The 22,317-nt window shown below is 42.4% G+C and overlaps 1 protein-coding gene across 4 annotated transcripts in view; it reads right to left on the minus strand.

Annotated features, from left to right (window-relative positions):
- Positions 1–22,317, minus strand: part of SRPK2 (SRSF protein kinase 2) — an 87,805-nt gene that overhangs the window by 59,870 nt on the left and 5,618 nt on the right. For 2 of the 4 annotated variants that reach the window (XM_053404617.1, XM_053404615.1), the window contains exon 1: positions 8,215–8,394. The exons of 1 other annotated variant lie outside the window; for it this stretch is intronic. In XM_053404617.1, coding sequence (XP_053260592.1) covers positions 8,215–8,356 — 142 coding nt within the window. In that variant the 5' untranslated portion in view covers positions 8,357–8,394. Of the gene's footprint in view, positions 1–8,214; positions 8,395–22,317 lie in introns of those variants that run through there. One more of the 4 variants, XM_053404616.1, reaches the window with a different exon arrangement.

A 22,317-nucleotide genomic window follows, 5' to 3' on the forward strand; every position in this document is an offset into this window, starting at 1 on the left:
TTGTATTGGATAACCTGGCTTAGAGCAGAGAATATGACTGAGTGATTTATTCCTTTCGCTCCAGCTCTTTGGGCAATATCTAACAGTAGTCATACTCAGAGTAGATCTACTGATTTCAGCGCTGGATATCACCCTCTAATCCTAGGATTAAGAAAGCAAAATGGAGAGAATGTGTGAACAAAGCAGAACAACTTGGAAAAGAGCGGTTACAAATATGTAGCCATTCCTTCACTCACACAGATCAGGGATGCACAAAAGGTAGATCTGGATCTACTGGTGATTAGCAGTAGATCAGGAAGGCTTTCTGAGCCCCAGTTGTTTAACCATGGCAGCAACAAAATGGCCTTTCCCTTTAAATTAAGAATGCTGAAATAAAGAAGGCAACCAGGAATGGACTTTTCTGAGGTAGGACTGTGAGCTCAGTTCTGGTACCCAAAACAAATTCCTGATCTCAGCAGCTGCTCATTGGCATGCTGTTCTTTCATTTATTTTGTGCCTCGGCCCAGTTGATGGCTCCTGAGAGTTTAACACCACACAAAGCAGGTCCTGGAAGTCTGCCCTCCCCTAATCTATGAACTGCTGTTCAAAGGTGGATTTCTAACCTAATAAAGGAATGAGCATAAGGAGACCCCATTGGATCAGATCAAGGGCCCAGCTAGTCGAGCATTCTGTTCTCACAGCAGCCAATCAGAAGTTTGTGGAAAGACTATAAGCAGGTCCTGTTTAAAAGCATTTTCCCCACTAGCGATTCCCAGAAACTGGCATTTAGCACCAAAATGCCTCCAACAGCCAAGACAGAATATAGCCATCGTAGCTAGAAGTGTCTGATAGGCTCATCCTCTTTTAAAGCCATCCAGGTTAGTGGACCTAAATTCATGTTATGGGAATGAATTCCATACTTTTGCTATGTACTTCACTTCACTTTGCCTCTTCTGAATCTTCCAGAATTAAGCTTTATTGGATGGCCTCAGGTTCTAGTTTTACGAAAAAGGGAGAAAATACATCTCCCTATCCACCTTCTTCACAGCATGCATAATCTTACACCTCTACCATGTTATTTGCCTTTTTTCCTGTTAGAAAACAACCCAAATGTTTAAAATTTTACTCACAAGAAATTTGTTCCACTACAATTTAGGTTGCCCTTTTCTGAACTCTGCCCAACTTTACAATGTCCTTTATGAGATGAGACATTCCCAAGAGTGGTCTTAACATGGATTTTTTATCACAGCACTATTATATTGGCAGGTCTATTTTCAATCGCTTTCCTAATGATCCCTAACATGGAATTCAACTTTTTCACAGCTGTTCCAACTACATTGAGCTATCCACTATGACCCCAAGGTCCTGTTTCTGGTCAGTCACCCCCAGGTCAGACCCCACAAGTGTATATGTGAAGTGGGGATCTTCACCCCCCCCCACACACACACAGTGTGCAACCCTTTACACTTGTTTACACTGAATCTCATTTGTCATTTTACTGCCCATTTACCTCCTCACAATCTCTTTTTCTTTCAACAACCTTGAACAATTTGGGGGGATCATAAAACCTGGCAACCTCATTGCTCATCCCTAACTCTAGGTCATTACTGATCATATCATCTAAACACCCCCAGAGCAACACTTAACTACTGTAGAACAATACCTATAACCTGCTCCTTAGTCACAGTATACATGTATACTGGAAACATACAAAGGCATTTTATTTACCTAGTAGTAACATGCATATAAAAACCAGTTTTCAGTCTCAAGATCAAGGTAGAACAATCTAACCAAGAAAGAAAAACTGGTAACATATCTGACTGTCTCTCAGTTTTCAGAGATAGGTTGGAAAGGTTTTAGGATGCATTTAAAAAATAAAAAAGAAGAAAGCATTGTGGTAGGTATCTTAAAGAGTAGGGGAGAAATTCACACTTCCTGAAACAACTCAAACTGCAGCTATCATTCAAGGGAACACCAAAAGAAGTCAATGTCTTATCAGTGGTTGAACTCAAGTTGTTACTTTACAAGCTACTACCTTCTGCAATGATTATTTGAATCCAGTAAGTACTGAACTCAAACATGTTATGTGGTTTGATATACAGTGTGACTGCTTTTTAAGAGTCCAAATACAGCATGAGATAAATAAATATATATTGTAGATTATGAATACTCTACAAATTGTACTATTTAAGATAACAGGAATATCAGTGAATAGCAGAAAATAGTTTGAAAGTGGTTGATTGTTATACAAAATGCTGATGGAAGCTATTTTTTCAGCATAATCTAAGACTACAAAGCCATACTCATAATATATAACTGAGGGTTTTGCAGCATGCTCAGAGTTGAGATGGGTCCTCTTAGGAGACAGGTTGTGCCATTTATCCCACCACTGGCTGGCAGGAGGCAGAACCCTGAGAATGAAGTGTCATAGAACACATATGGTTGCTCACACATAATGCTCTTTAGAAGAACAACCCACGACAAGAAGGTGCCTGCATGTCTGGCACAGGGGACAGCCAAAAAGTTATCATGAGGGCTATAGCATGCCATTTAGCTGGTGTCCTGAATAATTCCTGAATAACAAATCTGGTGTAGATTTTTAATTCACATACAGTCCAATTGTACAACTGGATACCCAGATGAGTTTAATGGGACCCCTGACCATTAGGTCCAGTCGTGGCCGTCTCTGGGGTTGCAGCGCTCATCTCGCTTTATTGGCCGAGGGAGCCGGCGTACAGCTTCCGGGTCATGTGGCCAGCATGACTAAGCCGCTTCTGGCGAACCAGAGCAACGCACGGAAACGCCGTTTACCTTCCCGCCAGAGCGGTACCTATTTATCTACTTGCACTTTGACGTGCTTTCGAACTGCTAGGTTGGCAGGAGCAGGGACCGAGCAACGGGAGCTCACCCCGTCACGGGGATTCGAACCGCCAACCTTCTGATCGGCAAGTCCTAGGCTCTGTGGTTTAACCCACAGCGCCACCCGCGTCCCTTGAGTTTAATGGTACTTGCTCCCAAATAAGCAACCACAAGGAAAAAGCCTAAATCTCTGAAGAGTAGCATTGACTATGGTAGATTATTTGCAGGTTGTCTGCAAATATTAGGTCTACTTTATACAAATGTCCTGCTCATGGGCTTCCCATAGACATCTGGTTGGCTACTGTGAAGGTAGGACTAAGGCTCTTGATTTGTTGCTCTCATCATTCTCAAGAATAAATCAACCATGCTGGCTAGGGTTGATAGCAGCTGGAGTCTATTATCATCTGGAGGGTCTCTGGTCTGATCAGCAACATGATTCTTATGTTCCTAATCAGCAAGCTCCCTTAAATTAGAAACAGGTTGATCGGGATCCTGTGCATATGGACTCTGAAGAAAGTCCCACTGATTTAACAGGGTTTATTCCAATGTAACTCTGCATAGGTATCAGAAGACACAAGGAAACCTGGTTTGTAGAAGTACAACCCCTGCCCAAAACACCACAACGAGCACTGAAAACACTCAGTGGCCATGAACTTGAGTAGCAGCATTCTACACAGCAACATTTTGCTGCAGATTCACTTTTTTAATGTAAAGTCATCGTTCTGGCCTTTTGTACAGTAATTATATGGCTTTAAATAAAATTCAAATACAAAAATATATGTACATTTTCTGGTACAAACCAAACTCTGCATATGAAGTTGTGGGTGTGGCTTTTGCTTCTGACAATAAGGTCTACCCAGTATTATTGCTGCATGCCATATTGTAGTGGAATTAGGATTTCCAGCAGGCTGTTAGAAAATAATGACTGATAACCATGCCTGAACCTGTTTTGCAGCTTCTGTTTATACATGAGACCACAAATCAAACAGGAAATGGCCACAGAAAGCTCCCAACAGCATTAGTAAGTAAATAGTAAGTACTTTACCTAAAGATATATATTAAACAGGAAAAAATCGTTCCTACTCTCCACTCTGGAGAGAAAAAAAACAAGTTACAAGAAGAACACATAAACAACCTCCAGAAAGAAAACATTCCTATTCTTGCAGGCTTTGGCTAATTAAAACGGTACAGACATTGTTTGTTCCTATAGTATGTATTTTTTTTGTTTTTATATTGCAAACCACCCTGTGTTCCTTGGATGAAGGGCAGTATAGAAATTTAATAAATTAATAAATACTATTTAGATAAACAAATAGGAAATATCTGACAATGTCAATGTTTTCTTGGAAGCAGATGTTTGTTTGGATTACAAGCCTGGCTCTTACAAAATTATTCATTTGAATTAACTACAAAAAGCGGCAACACATGCTGGCTTAATACGACACTGAAATGTCATAAAAGTTTGAGACATTTTTCCATGCAGAAAAACTAATTTGCCCTTCACCTCCCAAGAGCTTTGGGTTGCATTGTGCCTCTGCCTATCTGGTTTAGCTTCTCTAGTAAGCAGACCAAAAACTGCAACTGGAGCAAACCCACAGGGCATTTTGTATAGTCCTTGTTATTCCTCTTAAGCAATCGATTATGCATAGTTAACCCAAACAGAATGTCTAAGAAGTAAAAAACAACAACTGTGTATATTGAGTTCATAATTATATCTACTCATTATAGACTTCCTGATCTTAGCTACCCTTTTTAATTAAAACTATTTTTTTAATAGCAAGAAAATGCCAGAGGAAAATTTGCAGCTAGTGTTTTGGTGGTTCAGCTAGATATGAGGTAGCAGTTGCTTGGAGTCGCAAACAATTTGCATGGTTCACCTAAAACTCTTTAAAATCTCATCTATTTAATTCTCACCTCACCTCTCCAATTGGAATCAGCACAATCACAACCATAATAACCCTAGTGGTGCAGCAATAAAACTGCTAGCATGTTTGCAAAGCTAAGCAGTGTTTGGCATGGTTTCAAATTGGATGGGGGACTGTGTGTTGAAATTCCTGCATTGCAGGGGGTTGGTCTACATGACCCTTGGGATCCCTTCCAACTCTACAATTCTATGATCCATGATCTATGTTTACTTGGAAATACCACAATTTAATGGGCTTCAAACCCAGGTGAGTATGCTTAGAATTTAAGGGTATTCGATTTTGGCTAGTCCACAACTCCAACAGAATTGGGGGGAAATTAGAAAGTTAAAACTTCAAAATAAGCATTTAGCAAATTATCAAGATCAGTTTCTTACATGCTTAACAGTTTCAACAATTCTGCAATAAGATCTGAAAATAAGGACTTATCCGTAAGGAAAAGGTGATGGTGACTCATTTTTTGTAAGGTGCTCTTTATGGTTCTGTAACACATTCAAACATTCAGCTAAAACAATCTGAAGAGAAGGGGCACTGATATTTAAGGAACAGATACAGAAAAATAAAGAAGAAAATAACATGTTGGAAAGAAGTGTTCCAACTTCCAAAAAGGTATATCCTGAAACAATATGGAATAGATGAAGAAGCGACTGCTTTTACTAAAAGCATTTACCATTATATAAGATCCACACTTTTTTAGAGTTGGCAAAGGTAGAAATAAGCAGAGGTTAGCCTGTCACAATCATGCTCATTTTCTTACTGAAGCACCTTAAAAATGGATGAGGAAAATAATCCTAGTTATGGAGCTCTTGAGTAAAATTGAGATCTATTGGTAAGTCAAACACTTGGGTGCAGAAAACAATTCAAAAAAGTTTGTGATGAGAACAATGTTGTGAAGCACAAGTGAAATCTAAGGAGGAGACTATGCTGAGAATGAAGAGGTAGAGAGCATGATGCCATATGGATAATGCTGCTCATGTGAATGAATTGTGGCTTCTTTCAGAATAAAATTCAGGCGATGCATCTAGGGAAAAGAGACAGAACACAATGCTTGCATTAACATTGCTTGGCCTAGCCCCTGTGTGTTCTCATTTCTCCTTCAAGCAGAAGGAAGACCCAAGAGAAATTATTATTGGTTTTCAAGACTATGGCTGCATTCCTAAACAAACTTACCGTATTTTTCGCACCATAGGGCGCACCGGACCATAGGGCGCACCCAGTTTTTTGGGGGGGAAATAAAGGGGGGGGGAATTATTTTCCCCCCAGGCGCGGGGCTGGGGCGGGGGAAGCTCGAGCTTCCCCCGACCCCAGCCCCCAAACAGGCAGCTCTCTGCAAGCCGTGGGAGCGATCCCACTGCTTGCGGAGAGGTCCGCGAAGCCTGGGCGCGCTGATCTCAGCGCGCGCAGGCTTCGGCATGCTGGCAACTCTCCGCAAGCAGCGGGAGCGCTCCCGCTGCCTGCGGAGAGGTCCGCGAAGCCTGGATGCGCTGAGCTCAGCGCGCGCAGGCTTCAGCATGCAGGCAACTCTCCGCAAGCAGCGGGAGCGGTCCCGCTGCTTGCGGAGAGGTCCACGAAGCCTGGACGCACTGAGCTCAGCGCGCGCAGGCTTCAGCATGCAGGCAACTCTCCGCAAGCAGCGGGAGCGCTCCCGCTGCTTGCGGAGAGGTCCACGAAGCCTGGACGCGCTGAGCTCAGCGCGCGCAGGCTTCAGCATGCAGGCAAGTCTCCGCAAGCAGCGGGAGCGGTCCCGCTGCTTGCGGAGAGGTCCGCGAAGCCTGGACGCGCTGAGCTCAGCGCGCGCAGGCCTGAGCATGCAGGCAACTCTCCGCAAGCAGCGGGAGCCCAGCGCTGGGCTCCCGCTACTTGCAGAGAGGTGTGCGAAGCCTGGAGAGCGTGAGGGGTCGGTGCGCACCGACCCCTCTCACTCTCCAGGCTTCAGCGAAAGCCTGCATTCGCACCATAGGACGCACACACATTTCCCCTTCATTTTTGGAGGGGAAAAAGTGCGTCCTATGGTGCGAAAAATACGGTACTTGGGAGTAACACAAAGAAAAAAGTAGCATTTACTTATGGGGACATAGGCTGTCACGTTCATGTCATATAATAAAACAGGGTGGTCCAACCTCGCATGGCCTTTCTTTGGTATCCCCAGACATGGCAGGGAACAGGAAATAGTGGTTCCTGGGATGGCGGTGGCTTTGGGAAGGAGGCATCAAGGCTCTGACAGGGTCCCAGAGCCCCCTCACCTCTTTCCTAAAGGCTACTTAGCACTTTTCCAGCTTTAGAAAGTAGGTAGGAGAGCTCTAGGATCCTTTTAGAACCCTCACATCTCTTTCCCAGTGTCACCACCATCCCAGGAACCACTTCCTGTTCCCTGCCCTTCAAATTGGAACAGTACCTAATAGACATAACCAAGATAGAAGACAAAGCATTGATCTCAAGGACTGGATCCACATTACAGCCTCTTGCATTTGCAAGCTGGTGCAAAAGCTAATGATGCTCATGAAGTCCAATGTATGGAATACCACACTGTAAGTCCCTTGTTTATAATGCAGCTCCATGCAACATGGCACTGAGGTGCATAAAAAAAATAATTGTTTGATTTACTGTTTGTTTTTATTTGTTTTACTGTTTCACTGCTTGCTCCCCTGAGCTACTTTAAGAGGAAGGGTTGGGAAAGCAATTGAATGCACAAATAAATAAAAATAATATTGGGAGGATCTACCCTTAACATGCAAGTTCCAGAATATACACAATGTAAACCAAAGTAGCCAACCCGGTGCCCTTCTAAGATCCATCAGTCCCAGCCAGCACAGCTAATGCTCAGGAGTTACAGGAGACATACTCCAAAACACCTGGAAACCATCAATTTGGCTACCCCTGATCTAAACCACAATTAAACAGTAAAGCTAAAACAGCATAAAACAAAATTCAGACATAAAGTAGCAGCAGTGACAGAAATTCAAATGCACAACAATACACCTCACCCTGCTCAAAAAGTCTGGTCAAAGAAGTGTGTCCTTCACCTAACAGTGAAACTACATCAGTCGTCATAAGTAGCTTCCACTGTTGGAAACTGAATGCTACACTAAGTGGAATCTTGGTCTGATCCAACAGGGTTCTTGTGGGTTTTTGGAAAAGGCTGTGAACATGGGGCTATACTGTACAAATTTATAACTGTGTCTGAACTTTGATAGCTCATTTACACATATAATTCACCACCCAAATGATTAACATGTGCATGCATGAGCCATTCTTTCAACAGTGAAGAGTAACAAGCACAGAATAAAGCATTCCAATGTCTGTAAGAGCTAAAAAAAAGTAACTAGATCAGCATCCAAGGTTATCTCCAGATGGAGAAACATACGTAATATGTAGTGAGGTTCTAGGAGAACTTGGGAGAGTTTGATTCCTTGTTGCTGATGAAATACATTTTGATAATGATAACTAGCTTTACCTAAGAACATGTCAAGGAACACAGAGCTGTTTTGTGAATTTTCCATGATTCCTGGGCTCTGAGGATTCAACGTGCTTCTGTGTTGTTGCGGGTGTCCTTCTCCCCAGCCATTTCTTCCTTCGATCTTCCTCCCTCTTTCCATGTGTTTTCTCTCTCACTGTTCTGTAACCATGTGAATTCTTCCTGAACTTACTACCTTGCCTGAATACTTAACTGACAAACCACCCTTTTGTTCACTGGACATATTGTGACATCAGAAGGTGCTGGGGGCAGTTATTGAAGATGTAGGCCCCCACATGCAGGCTTTTTGCATATGTATTAAAGCTACCCTAAGGTTATTGGTTTCTGTATGAATTGGAGCATTGTATTAATATTGCTGAGCTAGTTGTAGATCATTTTTCTGTCATTGTTCGGCTATGTCCTTATGCAAGGTCTCTTTAAAAGTTATTTTATGGATTCAGCAAGCTCCACTGATGTCAAAGGCAATGATACTTTTAACATAGGGTGTCTTGCCTGTTTCCTACCTTTGATCAAAAGAGAGTAAAAGGAATTCTGGAACTCAGCATAAAAGAGGAAGTCATATAAGAGAAGTAAAATTCCTAAAACATATTTATTTTGGGGAGGGGGTATCTCTGGATTTGTTCCAGTAATGAAGCTTGTGTATTTCCATTAAATCTAGGCTGGCCTACCCTTCACTTCTCCCTCTATGTTTTTCACAGTGACTTCTCTCTCTCTCTCTGCCAATCATTTATCGTTAGTTCTGGGAGATGTCTGTATTTTAGGATGTGTGATATATGGCATCTTGCTATGTGTAACATGTAGTAGGGAATAGTGACCTTTTCTACCTCATAAATAGTGGGAACTGAAACAAAAAGTTGCAGTATATTTCTTCTAAAATACCGTATTTTTCTGTGTATAAGACACCCCCATGTATAATACACCCCCTATTTTGGGGGACTCCAAATTAAGAAAACACTCCTCAGCACTACCTATGTATAAGAAGAGCCTCAAATTTAAACCTACTTTTTTTGTTTAAAAGAACTAGTCTTACAGTTCGCTTGCTTAGGGTTCCATAAGAAGAGCCCTGCTCAGTCAGAACAAAGGCGCATCTAGCCCATCCTGTTCTCACAGTGGCCAGCTAGTTGCCTATGCGATTTCCACAAGCAAGGTCTGGGTGCAACAGCGCTCTCCCCGCTTGCAATTCCCAGCAACAGGTATTCAGAGGCACACTACCTCCAACAGAAAAAGCAGAACTCAGCCATTGTGGTTTGTAGTGTCAAGAATACAAACCAGAACCAGAGGAGGAGGACAAAGAGACAAAGGCAATGGGACCAGTTTTCAAAAGTGCTTTTTTAATTTCATCTACTCACAAATTCTCAATCATACAACATGTTCACACACACTCTGCAGGGATACAGCTACCAAAGATAGTTGCTCTGTCTTAACTAGATGGCCAGGATGAAGCGGGGTGATAGTGAAGCTTCACATTGGTCCTTGGGGTGCTGCAGAGGTCTTCACCCCAGAGTCTTCACCCCTGTCCTTTCGACTGATGTGTTGGCTGTAGGGGTTCCTTTTCGATTGTGAAGCCTATTATGTCTTACCTTATCAGGGTACCATTACGCAAATGGACACAACCATCCAGAAACATGATATTTCTTCTTCTTCCAAAGAAGGAAGTTAATAAAGTCCTGTTTATAGCCACAAGTGACTTTTTTCCTTTTAGCAACCCTACAGAACCTCAAGTATTTAGACATCCATCTCATATGCACAATAATTTTTTCTCAAGTTTTACTGCCTGTGTAACTTTTTCCAAATGCTGTTTTAAAAAAGCACATGAATCTGACCTTTAAAGAGTTTGTAAGTAAACCAATTTTAACTTACCAGGCTGCCCACGACAATTGGGATGAAGCACGCACTCAGGTGGCATAAGTGTAAGAGGCAGCACTCTGCCCATCCCACCACTTCTGCCACCAAGAGGGAGGCATTCCCAGGCGTGTCATTGCTGCTCATCTTCCTCACCCTCGGGGGGAAAAGCCAAGTGAGTGGCAACACTCTGAGGAGCACCTGGCTCCTGCTGGATTCAGCAAGAGCCAGAGTGTGGCAGCAGTGGGGCACAGGAGGAAGCAATTTCCATTTCACCTCAGATGGCAAAATGGGAGGGGACATCCTAGCCCAGCTAGTTCACACCAAAAATTGTGACACAGCCACTCAAGATGATTGACAGTTTAGAAAAAGCCTTTGGATTTACAGAGATAGCAATGTCCTACTAGTTCTTTCCATTCCACGAGGTTTCCATTATGTTGACGATAGATATACCCTCCTCTAAGACCAAGCTCTCCAGCTCACCTGTCTTGCTCTGTGGCTTATATAAACAGCCTCTTTCTCCAAACGTTTTCAGCACATATGTTTTACCCTTAGGTATAATTGCTACAATGTGCTCCTGCACCCTCCATGCCCAGTTTTACCCCTCCCCACTTTTCATTTCCCCTCTAATCCCTGGGGGATGATTTGTTCTAAACTGGTTGCTCCTTCGTTCCCCTTGCCTAACCCCTGCAATCAGTTTAATAGTTGCTCTAACTTAAAAAAAAACAGCATCAACAGTCCAGTTCTAAGCCAGTTTGAGCAGAACCTGGCCTTTTTCTACAGACCTAGCTTGTCCCAAAATGTTCTCCTGTTTCTAAGAAATCCAAACCACTCCTCTTGGCACCATTTCATCCTTATACTGAGATGACACAGCTGTGCCTGTCTAGCTGGCCCTGCACATGGTATTGGTAGCATTTCAGAGAAAGCCACATTGAAGGTCCTGGCTTTCAACATCCTTCCTAATAGTCTAAATTTCACTTCCAGGACTTTACAATTCCCCACATCACTGGTGCTAAAATGCACCATGACCACTGACTCCTTCCTAGCACTAGCCACCAGGCTATCTAGATGCCATGCAACATCTGTAAAATCCTGCCAGCATGGCCAACAACATGGGGGGAAATGACAGCTTCCCCACCTCTGCTATAAAACCCACATCTGGCATATCTGGGAGACATTTTCTTTTCTCCCATATGTCACTTCACTGTCTGTTGCTACACTTGCATTGTACTCCCCAAGGGAGCTCAGCCTAGTTACTTCCCTGGCATTACTTTATCAGTCAAGTTTAAAAATAAAAAGCTTTGCCAAGGCTTGAGTGGAAATGTGCCAGATAGTAATTTCAGGAGCTGACTATCGGGGACTATTGATGTTAACATTTTTCACCACTGATTTATTGGATTTTTATTGGGTGTTTTTTATTCTCTTCATATCTGCATTGCATTTTTAAAAATAGTAAAGCATCTCAGCTGCCTTCAGGAAAAGAACGTGTGGTTCATACAATATTTCAACTAAATAAACCTGCCATCTGTATTGCATAAAATTTTCGAAGAGAAAGTCTGAACCAACAACTTAATCTCAAATAACAACAGATCAGCTAAGATAAGTAAAGGTTGTAGTTGCCATGGGACACTGCATGATGTCACTGCACTGCCATGGTAATCTCTAGGGAGACATTTATGCTCCTCTGGCCTACTTATTTTAAAACTCCCACCAATGATACAGCACCATGCTGATAGCACCCCCACATTAGCATAGAGAGAGACAATTCACATATGGCGATAGGGAAAAAATCTCTGAACTGCTCTGGGCAGCCACACAAAGAACAAACTGCCAGGCTGTGATACACCATAGTGCCCTCTAACCAACCTTCCACAGTCTCTGATGGCAGAGAATGTCTTTCATCCAAGCAAGTAAAAATGCCTGGCGATCAGATGGCTTATATTTTGCGAGACTTACAGCCAGATCCCATACAAAGTTAGATATGCTTCAACTCTCTTGGCACACCTAATTATCCATTCTATCAGCTGCTACCACAGCAGCAAAAACAGCCTGAATTGAGAAGGAAGCTGTGCTTCCCAAGGCAGTAACAGGGAGAAGATGAACAGAGATAAAGAGACCTCAAAAGGAACAATTTGCTGTGCATATAGAAAGCAGGGGGGGTGTTATTCTGCTTCTTAATGCTCCAGCAATGGAAGCAAGGGGTGGAAGTAGGCAAGGTAATCTTTTTTAAAGCGGGGGGGGGGGTGTTTTCTCAGCATGCAAATGGGATGGGGTCAGGTTAGGAGGGAAATTCTGCTCTTTAGCCCAGCAACTAAAGAAGCAATAGGAGGAAGCAGAAGGGCAGGTTCCCTTACTGGAAGGACAGGGAAGCTGTGACCATCCAGGTGTTACTGAACTACCACTCCCATCATTCCTGACTACCGGTCATGCTGTCAGAGGCTGCTGGGAACTAAAGTCCAACAGCATCTGGTGGGGGCACAGGTATCCCATCACTATAGTAGGAATGGCCTTGCTACCCCCTCCTGCTTCTTTTTTAGTGCATTTTGGTGTGCAAAGGCTTGCCTGCCTGTCACTCCCTTCGGGAACATGTCCCACTGCCTAAAGGTGTATATTTGCTTGCATTTCCATCCCATAAGCTGAAGGGAGAGCAGGGCTTGGTTAAGGAAGACTCTCCAGGGTGCTCCCCATTTTTTGCAATTTCACGTATGCGCACAGGGGCTCAGAACGGAACCCCTGCGTAAACGGGGAGTCACCTGTAGATTGAAATTGATATATAGTTCATATCATTCCAGAAAAACCTGCAGTTCAAAGACCACGACACATTCAAAGACCTTGCCCAAAAAATAGAATGTTAAGAGACAGGCCAGAAATTCTCCAATACAGTGGAATTCAGGGAGTTTCTACAATAAATTTATCATCATAACCTCTTTCAAACTTGCTGAGACCTCACCTTCTGATAAATAGGCATTTACCACTCCCACAATCCACTCAACTAGTCTTGCATGTTTAATACAGGTAATTTACCTGAAAACATGTAATTACAACTTTGAAACAGCCCAATCTGAGTGGTATTTTATCTATTGTTACTAATTAATTTACTGAAACAATGCATTTTTATAAATAGAAAATGTTCTGCCCCACTTCACTACCTGACAAGCAACATCAAAGTCTGAGTCAGAAGAGGATGGGTAAGCAGGACTAAAACCCACACTTCACATAGATTTCTAACCCTTCAGCCATGACAGCAGACAGACAAACACTGTGTCACTTAGATCATAAGTGATTTCCCTAGATCTGTAGAATACCACAAGTCTGAGATGCAAGCAGTCTCGGGTAAAAACTTTGGATATGATCTACCACTAGAAAAGGATAGGATGAGCCCCACTATGACATATTGTGATAATCTATCAGGGAAGTAATGCATATGCCAGCTCTGAGGCTTCTCTCATAGAAAACCCCATTCCAAAAACAGCCAAGGCATGTTTCGCAGGGAAACATGGCAAACTGGCAAACATTTTACCAAACATAATACTGGAATGAGTTCTGAATCAAACAATTACAAATATTTAAATCAAAACATGGGCTTTTGTAAATCACAAAGCAAAAGTATGGAGGGGAGAGGTTTCTTGCCCTGGTTTTTCTGCAGCTATTTTTAAGTTCATATTTCAGTTAATCTCACATCTGAGTCATCAAACTGGTCCTTCAAGATAATGAAATCAGCAAAACCTCACCCCCTTTGTATTTCAAAGAGGGGAGAAACAAACAGAACACGCCCAAAGAAAACCCCATACTGTGCATTTACTTTAAAGCAAGAGCACAAAATCTAGCATTTCCTCCTTTACTGTGAAGCTTAATAAAGTAGGAATGAGACAGATTACAGTCTGAAGAAAGAACTATTATACTGTGGTACCTCGGGTTAAGTACTTAATTCGTTCTGGAGGTCCGTTCTTAACCTGAAACTGTTCTTAACCTGAAGCACCACTTTAGCTAATGGGGCCTCCTGCTGCTGCCACACCGCCGGAGCATGATTTCTGTTCTCATCCTGAAGCAAAGTTCTTAACTTGAGGTAGTAATTCTGGGTTAGCGGAGTCTGTAACCTGAAGCATCTATAACCTGAAGCGTATGTAACCCGAGGTACCACTGTATTTTGAACAATGATGAGAGATCACACATTGGAACAGGTGCTATTTTGTACCATTTGATACCTACACTACTACTACTGGTGATTTCCCAAAAGACGGCAGAGGTTTAGGATCAGATGGGCTGCCTTCCCAGGTTGACAAGAAATACTGACCTCACTTTCCTCTGCAGCACAAGCAGAAACCATAAAGGCTGAAAGAAATGTTTCAATGGAAATACCAGTTATAAGCAGCACAAATGAAGCTCCAGTAAGTTAAGGAAAACCAAGCTTATTATTGCAATCCTATATACAGCAATCCAAGAGCATGTCCCATTCAACTTGGGGGCTTACTTCTGAGAAGACATGTGGAGGATCACACTGTAGAACACTGTAGAACAAGAGGTACACACTCTTTATGGGGCAGCATTTTGAGATAATTCTCTAGTCTTTACATATTCAGAAATCTATAATAAATCTATAATAAATATCACCCAATCAAGTCCAGCTTTCAGGCACTAATAAGAATTAAAATCACTTTACATTTTATAGACTATTTATCTGTTCAAGAGATAAACCTATCCAGTCTCTTCCAGATGATCAGCTAAAGAAAATTTACAGAAAGCAGGACTTTTTGTTGTTGTTTAAAGTCTGCAAATGACTAATACTGGCATGTTTTGACAAGAATGCTAGTAAAAATTTAGGTAAGGTTATAATGTCTATGGATTTGAGATTAGCTATTGCACTCAATATATTTTGAAATGGATCTTTATTCTGTCTTGAACTGGACTGAAAACAGATACCCTATTGTAAAAACATTTTTTAAAAATCATTTATTCAAAAGTTACAATACAGCTTTGTTTACTGCCATAATATCATGGAATGTAATTCTGTGTGTGTGTGTGCGCGCGCGCGCGTTTGTTTGTGTGTTTTACTATAATCAGTTTCCTGCCCTATGTCTTTTTATCAGAAGGCACATTAATGTTATACTCAGAAATAACTTTATATAAACTGAGAGTTATATTAAATGTAGGGTTAAGCAGATCATTCTTTCAACACAAGGATTTCTCCTTGTGCAACAGGGCATACTTCCCCTCTTCTCTCCTATGCACCCCTTAAATCTGTTTTAGGATTCTCCCAACCCTCTGAAACTGATTTAGAGACAGCACATGATGCATGCAAAAGGGGGGAGCCCCATTATGCGAGCACTAATCCTTGAGCTGGTGCAACTATTTAGTTGAATACCACCCTGAACATTTATTTGATGGCATTCTCAAGCTCATTCAACTGTGTTTAGACTCGCTACTACACATTAAGAGAGCCTATTTCTTTGTCATCTTAACTACCTGGTAATGAATTTAGCGTGATTAAAGTCTTCCCCTAAAAATCCTTCACTGTTCACTTTTCTGAACTTCAGGAGGTAATGCCTCCCATTATGTAGCCAAAATGGCAGCACCAGCACAGAACAGGGAGGGACCGTTAAACTGGAGGGAACCCCAAAGTTTGCAAGGGTACAAAGCGTCTTACAAGAAAGCATGAATACCCCAATTAAGATCTCTGCGCCATGAGGTGTGAGGCTAAGTGGGGAGAAAACTGACGACTTGGATGGAGAGAGAGAGAGAGAGAGAGAGAGAGAGAGAAGAGAGAGAATGAATGAGAACAAGTGGTTGGATTGGAACAAGAGGGCAGCACTCAGGGCTGAAAGAACCATTGTCTGTACAGGTCAGTTCCTAATACATCCCCAGAGACAACAGTGAGAGCTGCCTAGAGACACCAATAAAGAAATCCAATATTTTAATGTTGCTGGAATTGAGTACCCCAGGGTGAAGGACCCTAAAACGTAGCAAGCAAAGAGAAGAGTTCCTGCTCTTTCTAACTCAATTATCTTTTTTGTGTGAAACATCTGAAAATGAAATACTGCTAATTTTAAAGCAAGTGCAATTAATTGTCCCCGAACAGCTGGCTGAAAGACACTGTGGCTTCAGAAAGAGTGTCTTCAGGCAGCTGTGTAGTATAAGTTACAGAGAATACTGCAAGTCTGGCTCTGGGTAGTTTACAGCACTTTGTTTTTGTTCAATGGTATCAATGGTATCCTATTACAATGGGGATTGGCCTGAAGATTAGGGACTACAACAACCCTGCAATATTATCCATTGCTTTTAGCCCTGCCTGCAATCCTGGGATGAGAGCAGTCCACAACACTCCTGTAGTGTTAATCAGTATTATACCCCTATTGAAATTTGGGGGGTTGTGCTGAGAGAAAGTAGCCTTGCAGCACATGCCACTGTTAATTTTGCAGGTTAGAGGTAAGGCTGAGGCTAGTTTGGATTATAAAATATCCCTCATGCTTTTCAGGTTGCAGCAAAGGTCAATTTATTCAAAGTGACCCATCAGACCTCCTCCTGGACCAAATCAAGCACTCAAATGCACTCAGAAGACTGATTGCCCATTAACATACATGCAGAGGGATGCACTATTTTGAAGGGGCAAAAAATCTTTGCACATGAATAACCAAATTAGAACACTGATGATAATTTAGTGTTACCAGATGTCCCCGTTTACCGGGGACAGTCTCCAGATTTGCAAATAAGTCCCCGGACAAATTCCATCCCCAAAATGTTCCCGGATTTCATCTAACGTCCCCAGGAAACGCAGCAGCAGCAGCAGTCTCAGCATCCCAGAGCAGTCGGCTCTGGCTGACTTCAGAAGCTGCTCGGAAGTCCCCATATGATGGCGGTGCAGGGACTCTAAGATACAGCTTCCAAGCTGCCTCCGCCTTCCCTGACCCCAGTAACTAAGCTTTGAAGGGAGGCTTCATGCTGCCTATCGGAGCAGCCTCCCTGTTATGTACTGAGTTGAATAGGATCCAAACTGCAGCAGTCTGATTGGTCCTAGAACAATAGGATCCAAAAGGCAGCAGTCTGATTGGTCCTAGAACAATAGGATTCAGAATGCAGCAGTCTGATTGGTCCTAGAACAATGCAGCAGTATGATTGGTTGGCAGGAACTACCCAATCATGCTCCAGATAGAAGTGAATCCACAACCTGATTGGCTTACAGTAGAATTCCGGAATTAGCCAATCATGTGCAGCCCATTGTGTAAATAATGTATATAAAGCAGATACTTTGAGGGGACTTTCATTCATTCCTCCTCACCACTATGAGCTGAATAAAGAGCATGAAATCACTTTGCGACTGAGTATATTTCACTCCCAACTCCTACTTGCGTGCAAGCAGGAGCGGGGCGGGGATGTCTCAGTTAGGCAAGGGGAAGCCTCCTTTCCCAGATGTGGGATCCCTGCCCCCTCCTGCTTGCACACAAATAAGAATGGGATTGGGGCTGCTCCGATGGGAAGGGTTGCCCAAGCCTCGCCGCCGCCGCCACTCTTGGCCCTCCTTCTCCGCCTTCCATGCCTGACCCACCAAACCCCTTCCCCACCACCACCACCGAAGAACCAACAATTCAGGGGCTGCCCAGCCTCATGGAGAAAGGAGACAGAAGCCTCGGAGGAAGGGGAAATGTGGCGGTTGAGGTCAAGGCGGCGGCTGCCCCTCTACCATCGAACAAACGTGTAGTATGTATGTATTTATTTATTTAAAGTGTTCCCCGGATTCATTGAAAAAAAATCTGGTAACTTAATGCCAATCCCCGCCCCCCAATCTCTCTCTCAGAGATTTGGTAATACAGGAGCATGCTGCAAAAGTCTTGTTGTGACCAGGGATTTGATATACATTCCAAGAGGGTTTTGCTTAGTTTTATTTAATAGTTTTTCAATCGCATTCAGCGACTTTCAAATTAATATGTTGCCACCTAGTGGCTTGTTTTGACATCTGCTATCCAAACAAGCAGGACCGTGCCTATTTACAGACAGAATGCCTATTCGAAGTCTTCAAATCTTTACACTGCTACTCCTCAAATCAATTTATTTTTGGTTCTGCTGCATCAGACCAATGTGGGGATTAAATAAGTGTCTTTGAACCTAGCGTTTTAAAAATTCCCAATATGTGATAGCATATAGATTTCAAATACATTAAGCGCTTGGGGATTACTTTCTTTCTAAGGTCTTGAATGAAAAACAGTAGCTCATAAAGAAGGCTAATATGTAAGTTAGCAAATCAAAAGCATCACTAAGACAGTATGACCAATATAATCAATACTTGACACTTGAGCTTGTTTCCCAGATTTAAAAAATCACCACAGAAAAAAAGCTTGCCAGTTTTACTACCAGATCCATCACAAGTGTTTGCCTTCCAGACAGCAAGCCTTCCCAGTTAAAAATAAATTAAAGCAAGAAAAATAAGTACTTAAATCCAATTACAACAACATACTGGTTGCCAACATACCTTTCTTCCAAACAGGGGCACCATCTCCTAGGGGCTGATCCTTTTTGGGGCCCCAGTACAGTCATACTTCGGGTTGAATGTGCTTCGGGATGAGCACGTTCAAGTTGCGCTCTGAGGCAACCCGGAAGTAACGGAGTGTGTTACTTCCAGGTTTCACCGCTTGCATACGCGCAGACACTCAAAATGACGCCACGCGCATAAGCACCAAAACGTGACCCGTGCACGCGCAGACACAGGTTACGTTTGCTTCTAGATGCGAACGGGGCTCCGGAACGGATCCCATTCGCATCTAGAGGTACCACTGTAGTTTCTGGGAGGAGACCTCCCCACAAAAAAGTTAAATGGTGGTGAAAGCAGCCCCGGGCCAGTGGAGGAAGGAGGAGGCGGCATGGGGCTGCTGAAGGGCTCGATCCTTCAGAGGAGGCCAAGCTGAGCCAAGGCTCCTTTTCCTCCTCCTACTGCCACAGAGGGGAAGCAGGTGGGAAGCAGCCCTAGGCCGGTGGCAGCAGCAAAAGGAGGCAGAGCCCCAGCCTTTAAAGCTGTGCTGCTGCTGTGCTGTTGCCACGTTCGGCTCCGCCCCCAGCTCCTCAGATGCCCTGACGTCATACACACGTCAGGACATCATGCACACAACTTTGCATGCTACGCGCTTCCAGCCCCCCATTCTTCTTCGGAAGGTGGCTCCTATAATCCCAAACATGCTAATATGCCGGAAGTTGCCAACCTGTTGAAGCCAATGGGCTCATTTGAAACCTGGGGAAACGGTTGTGAGTATCCTGCACCCTCTGCAATTGTGCACACACTTACAACAACCATACATATGCACACATTTTCACCCCACCAGCAAATGTTTTCTCTCTCTCTCTTTAATTGCTTTTTCAAGCCTAATTTTGGGACATAGGGAAATATTCCTAGAGAATGCAGCTGGAGAGGCAAGAGTTAACCTTCCCTCCCAGTTGCAATCTCTATGAAGATAAGCCCACATCACAACAATTAAGCTTTGAAAAAAAGACTTCTAGTGGAAACAGCACAAGGCTTATTTCCAAGCCTAATTTCAGTGTGGGGAAGAGTGGGGAAAATGGGACCCTGCAGATGCCAGGAAAAACCTCTGTGGGTGTCTGTGTATCCAAAAGCACTATGGTGGCAATCCATTACATATGCACCAAAGCGTTTTTCACATACAGTCATACCTAGGGTTACAGAAGCTTCAGGTTGTTTTTTTTGGGTTACGGATGCACCGAAACCCAAAGTACCGGAACGGGTTACTTCCAGGTTTTGGCGGTCGCACATGCGCAGAAGCACTAAATCGTGCTTTGCGCATGCACCGAATTGCAACTCGCATGTGCGCAGACGCGCCGCTGCGGGTTGTGAACGTGCATCCCGCATGGATCACATTAGCAACCCAAACATCCACTGTACTGCCACCAGAGATTCCTAATACAACAAGTGAAATATTGGCTTTCTTTACTTACCTGAATGAGATATGAATCTGTATGGTAGCTGCAGTGAAAGAATAGTTTTCAAAACCACTTTTATATCGTGTATTATTTTAAATGAGAAATAATCAGATTAAGCTGCTCATTATTCTTTAAAACAAAAGCATATCAGGAAATAATTCTTCTTATAAGCAGACTCTCTTGCCACAAGCATTTCATTTGCAAGTATCAATATATTTACTTCATTTGATTACACATAATCAACTTCACAAACTTTCTCGATAGTGGCACCCACCCTGTGGAATGCCCTCCCATCAGACGTCAAGGAGATAGATAACTATACAACCTTTAGAAGACTTTTGAAGGTGGTCCTGTATAGAGAAGTTTTAAATGTTTGATATTTTATTATGTTTCTGTATAGGCTAGAAGCCGTCCAGAGTGGCTGGGGTAAGCCAGTCAACTAGGTAGGGTAAAAATAAAATTGTTGTTGTTGATGTTATACAAAACAACAAAAGTTGTTAATCTGTATGCCAAACAGGGAAGATGAAGATAAATATTGGGCAGTATCCAATGAAGTGTTTCAACTAGTGCAAGGACTTTTGGCTGAGTGATGGAATTTCCCTTCCCTCTCCTGATGCATGCCCTAAATCTGTTCTGAGGTTTCCCCCAATCCTATGAAGCAAATTTGGGGAGGTGCCAGGGGGTGGGACACGAAGAGAAGAGAGGGAGGGGAAGTTCCACTGTGCAAGTGGAAATCCTTGCACAAGAAAAAGCACTTTGCTAAACACCTCCCATACTAATTGGATAAAATATTTATATTAGCCCAACAGGCCTCGGTTGCCTTCACTGTTGTCAGAACCACAAAACAAATTGTGAAAACAGGAAACTACAGCATTTTATGAAGTACCAAAGAGGGATTCATATTTCCAGCCTGACTTCAACAATATATGGGTATATTGACTGATTGATAGCTATTGATAAATTGCTAGGTTTTTTAATAATCATAATGCGATCATTCTGGTCCAACACAATGGAATTCTAAGACCAATTCTATAGTGGCTTAAGGCAATCCAGTTCCAGCATGTATGTCCTACTTTTCTCACTTTACTGCCTTTCAAAAGAAAAACCACATTTACACTCCTGGAAGATGTTCCAAAAGTATATGAAATGACAATAAATGCTTTATTTACTCCATACATAAACAGGTCTAAACAGAATGTGAACTTGCTTAAACTATCATAATATAAATTAAAATCTAACCTTAATGTTAGAACTATTTAGAGAGAGAGAAAATTCAGTGGACTTCTTGATACTGCTTGTCTCAATAAAATGGCTGGAAGGGGACCGTAACTGCTTTTAAAGCAAATACATCTCAAGATAGCCAGCTGAAGTTTGAATTACCTTGCAGGTTTCTAAAAAATTATTACTTTAATGTAACACTCAACTAGTCACTTACCCCGCAAATGACAAGGCAGCCCTATTGACCCCGTAACAGTTGGCAGTAGGAAGTGTTAAATGTACACACACACACCTATGGCACTGCTCTTTACGGTTGACCTGTATTAAATAAAAGTGGCACACAGCACCCTTTCATTCTCTTTTCTAGCTTTAAAGAGGTACTAGAAAGCTGGATTACTATATTCCACAGAAGCACAAAGTGCATCAGACCCTCTTTTTAACTCCTTCCCTCTTTGTTTTTTAAAGGTCAGTAAACAGAGAAGAAGTTGAATCTCCAGTAGTGTTGTATAAGAGAATGGGAGTAAACAGGAGAGAGGATGTATAACTACCTAATTATTTAAAATGCTGACCTGCATTAGAGGAGAAATGCCACAGAGTTAGATCATTTATACAGATAGTAGCATAGACGGTGGAAACTGGATCTGCTCAAACTTCTCAAATGCCTGTGGGTATTTGCCCAAATGCAGTATTTATTAAGAATAAATCTTCAATCCTACACAGAAGCCATAGCATTATTAGTAATGAGTTAATGTGAAACAAGAAAAGTGCAATGTAATAGCATTAATCCAAATGCACTCTAAGAAATGTGCCAGTACTCAGCAGGAGTAAGCCAATGTTTTAAATAACAGGTTTCACTGTAAAACTCAAACTGTAATGTGAAAGGAATAGGATATTTAAAAATAAATTCATATTAAAAGAAAGTATCAAACAGCTACAGAAAGCTGTTTCTTCTTGTTACTGAATATAACAGAGTATTCCATTTGGCTTCTAAATAGCTAACAAATACATAAAAACATTGTTTTATGCTGAATAAAACTATTTTGGCATAGTTCAAGAAAAATATACTTAACAGCAGTTCACCAACCTTTTAGTGTAAACTGGGCC

This window comes from Podarcis raffonei, chromosome 10, assembly GCF_027172205.1.
Source record: "Podarcis raffonei isolate rPodRaf1 chromosome 10, rPodRaf1.pri, whole genome shotgun sequence".
Taxonomy (NCBI): Eukaryota; Metazoa; Chordata; class Lepidosauria; order Squamata; family Lacertidae; genus Podarcis; species Podarcis raffonei.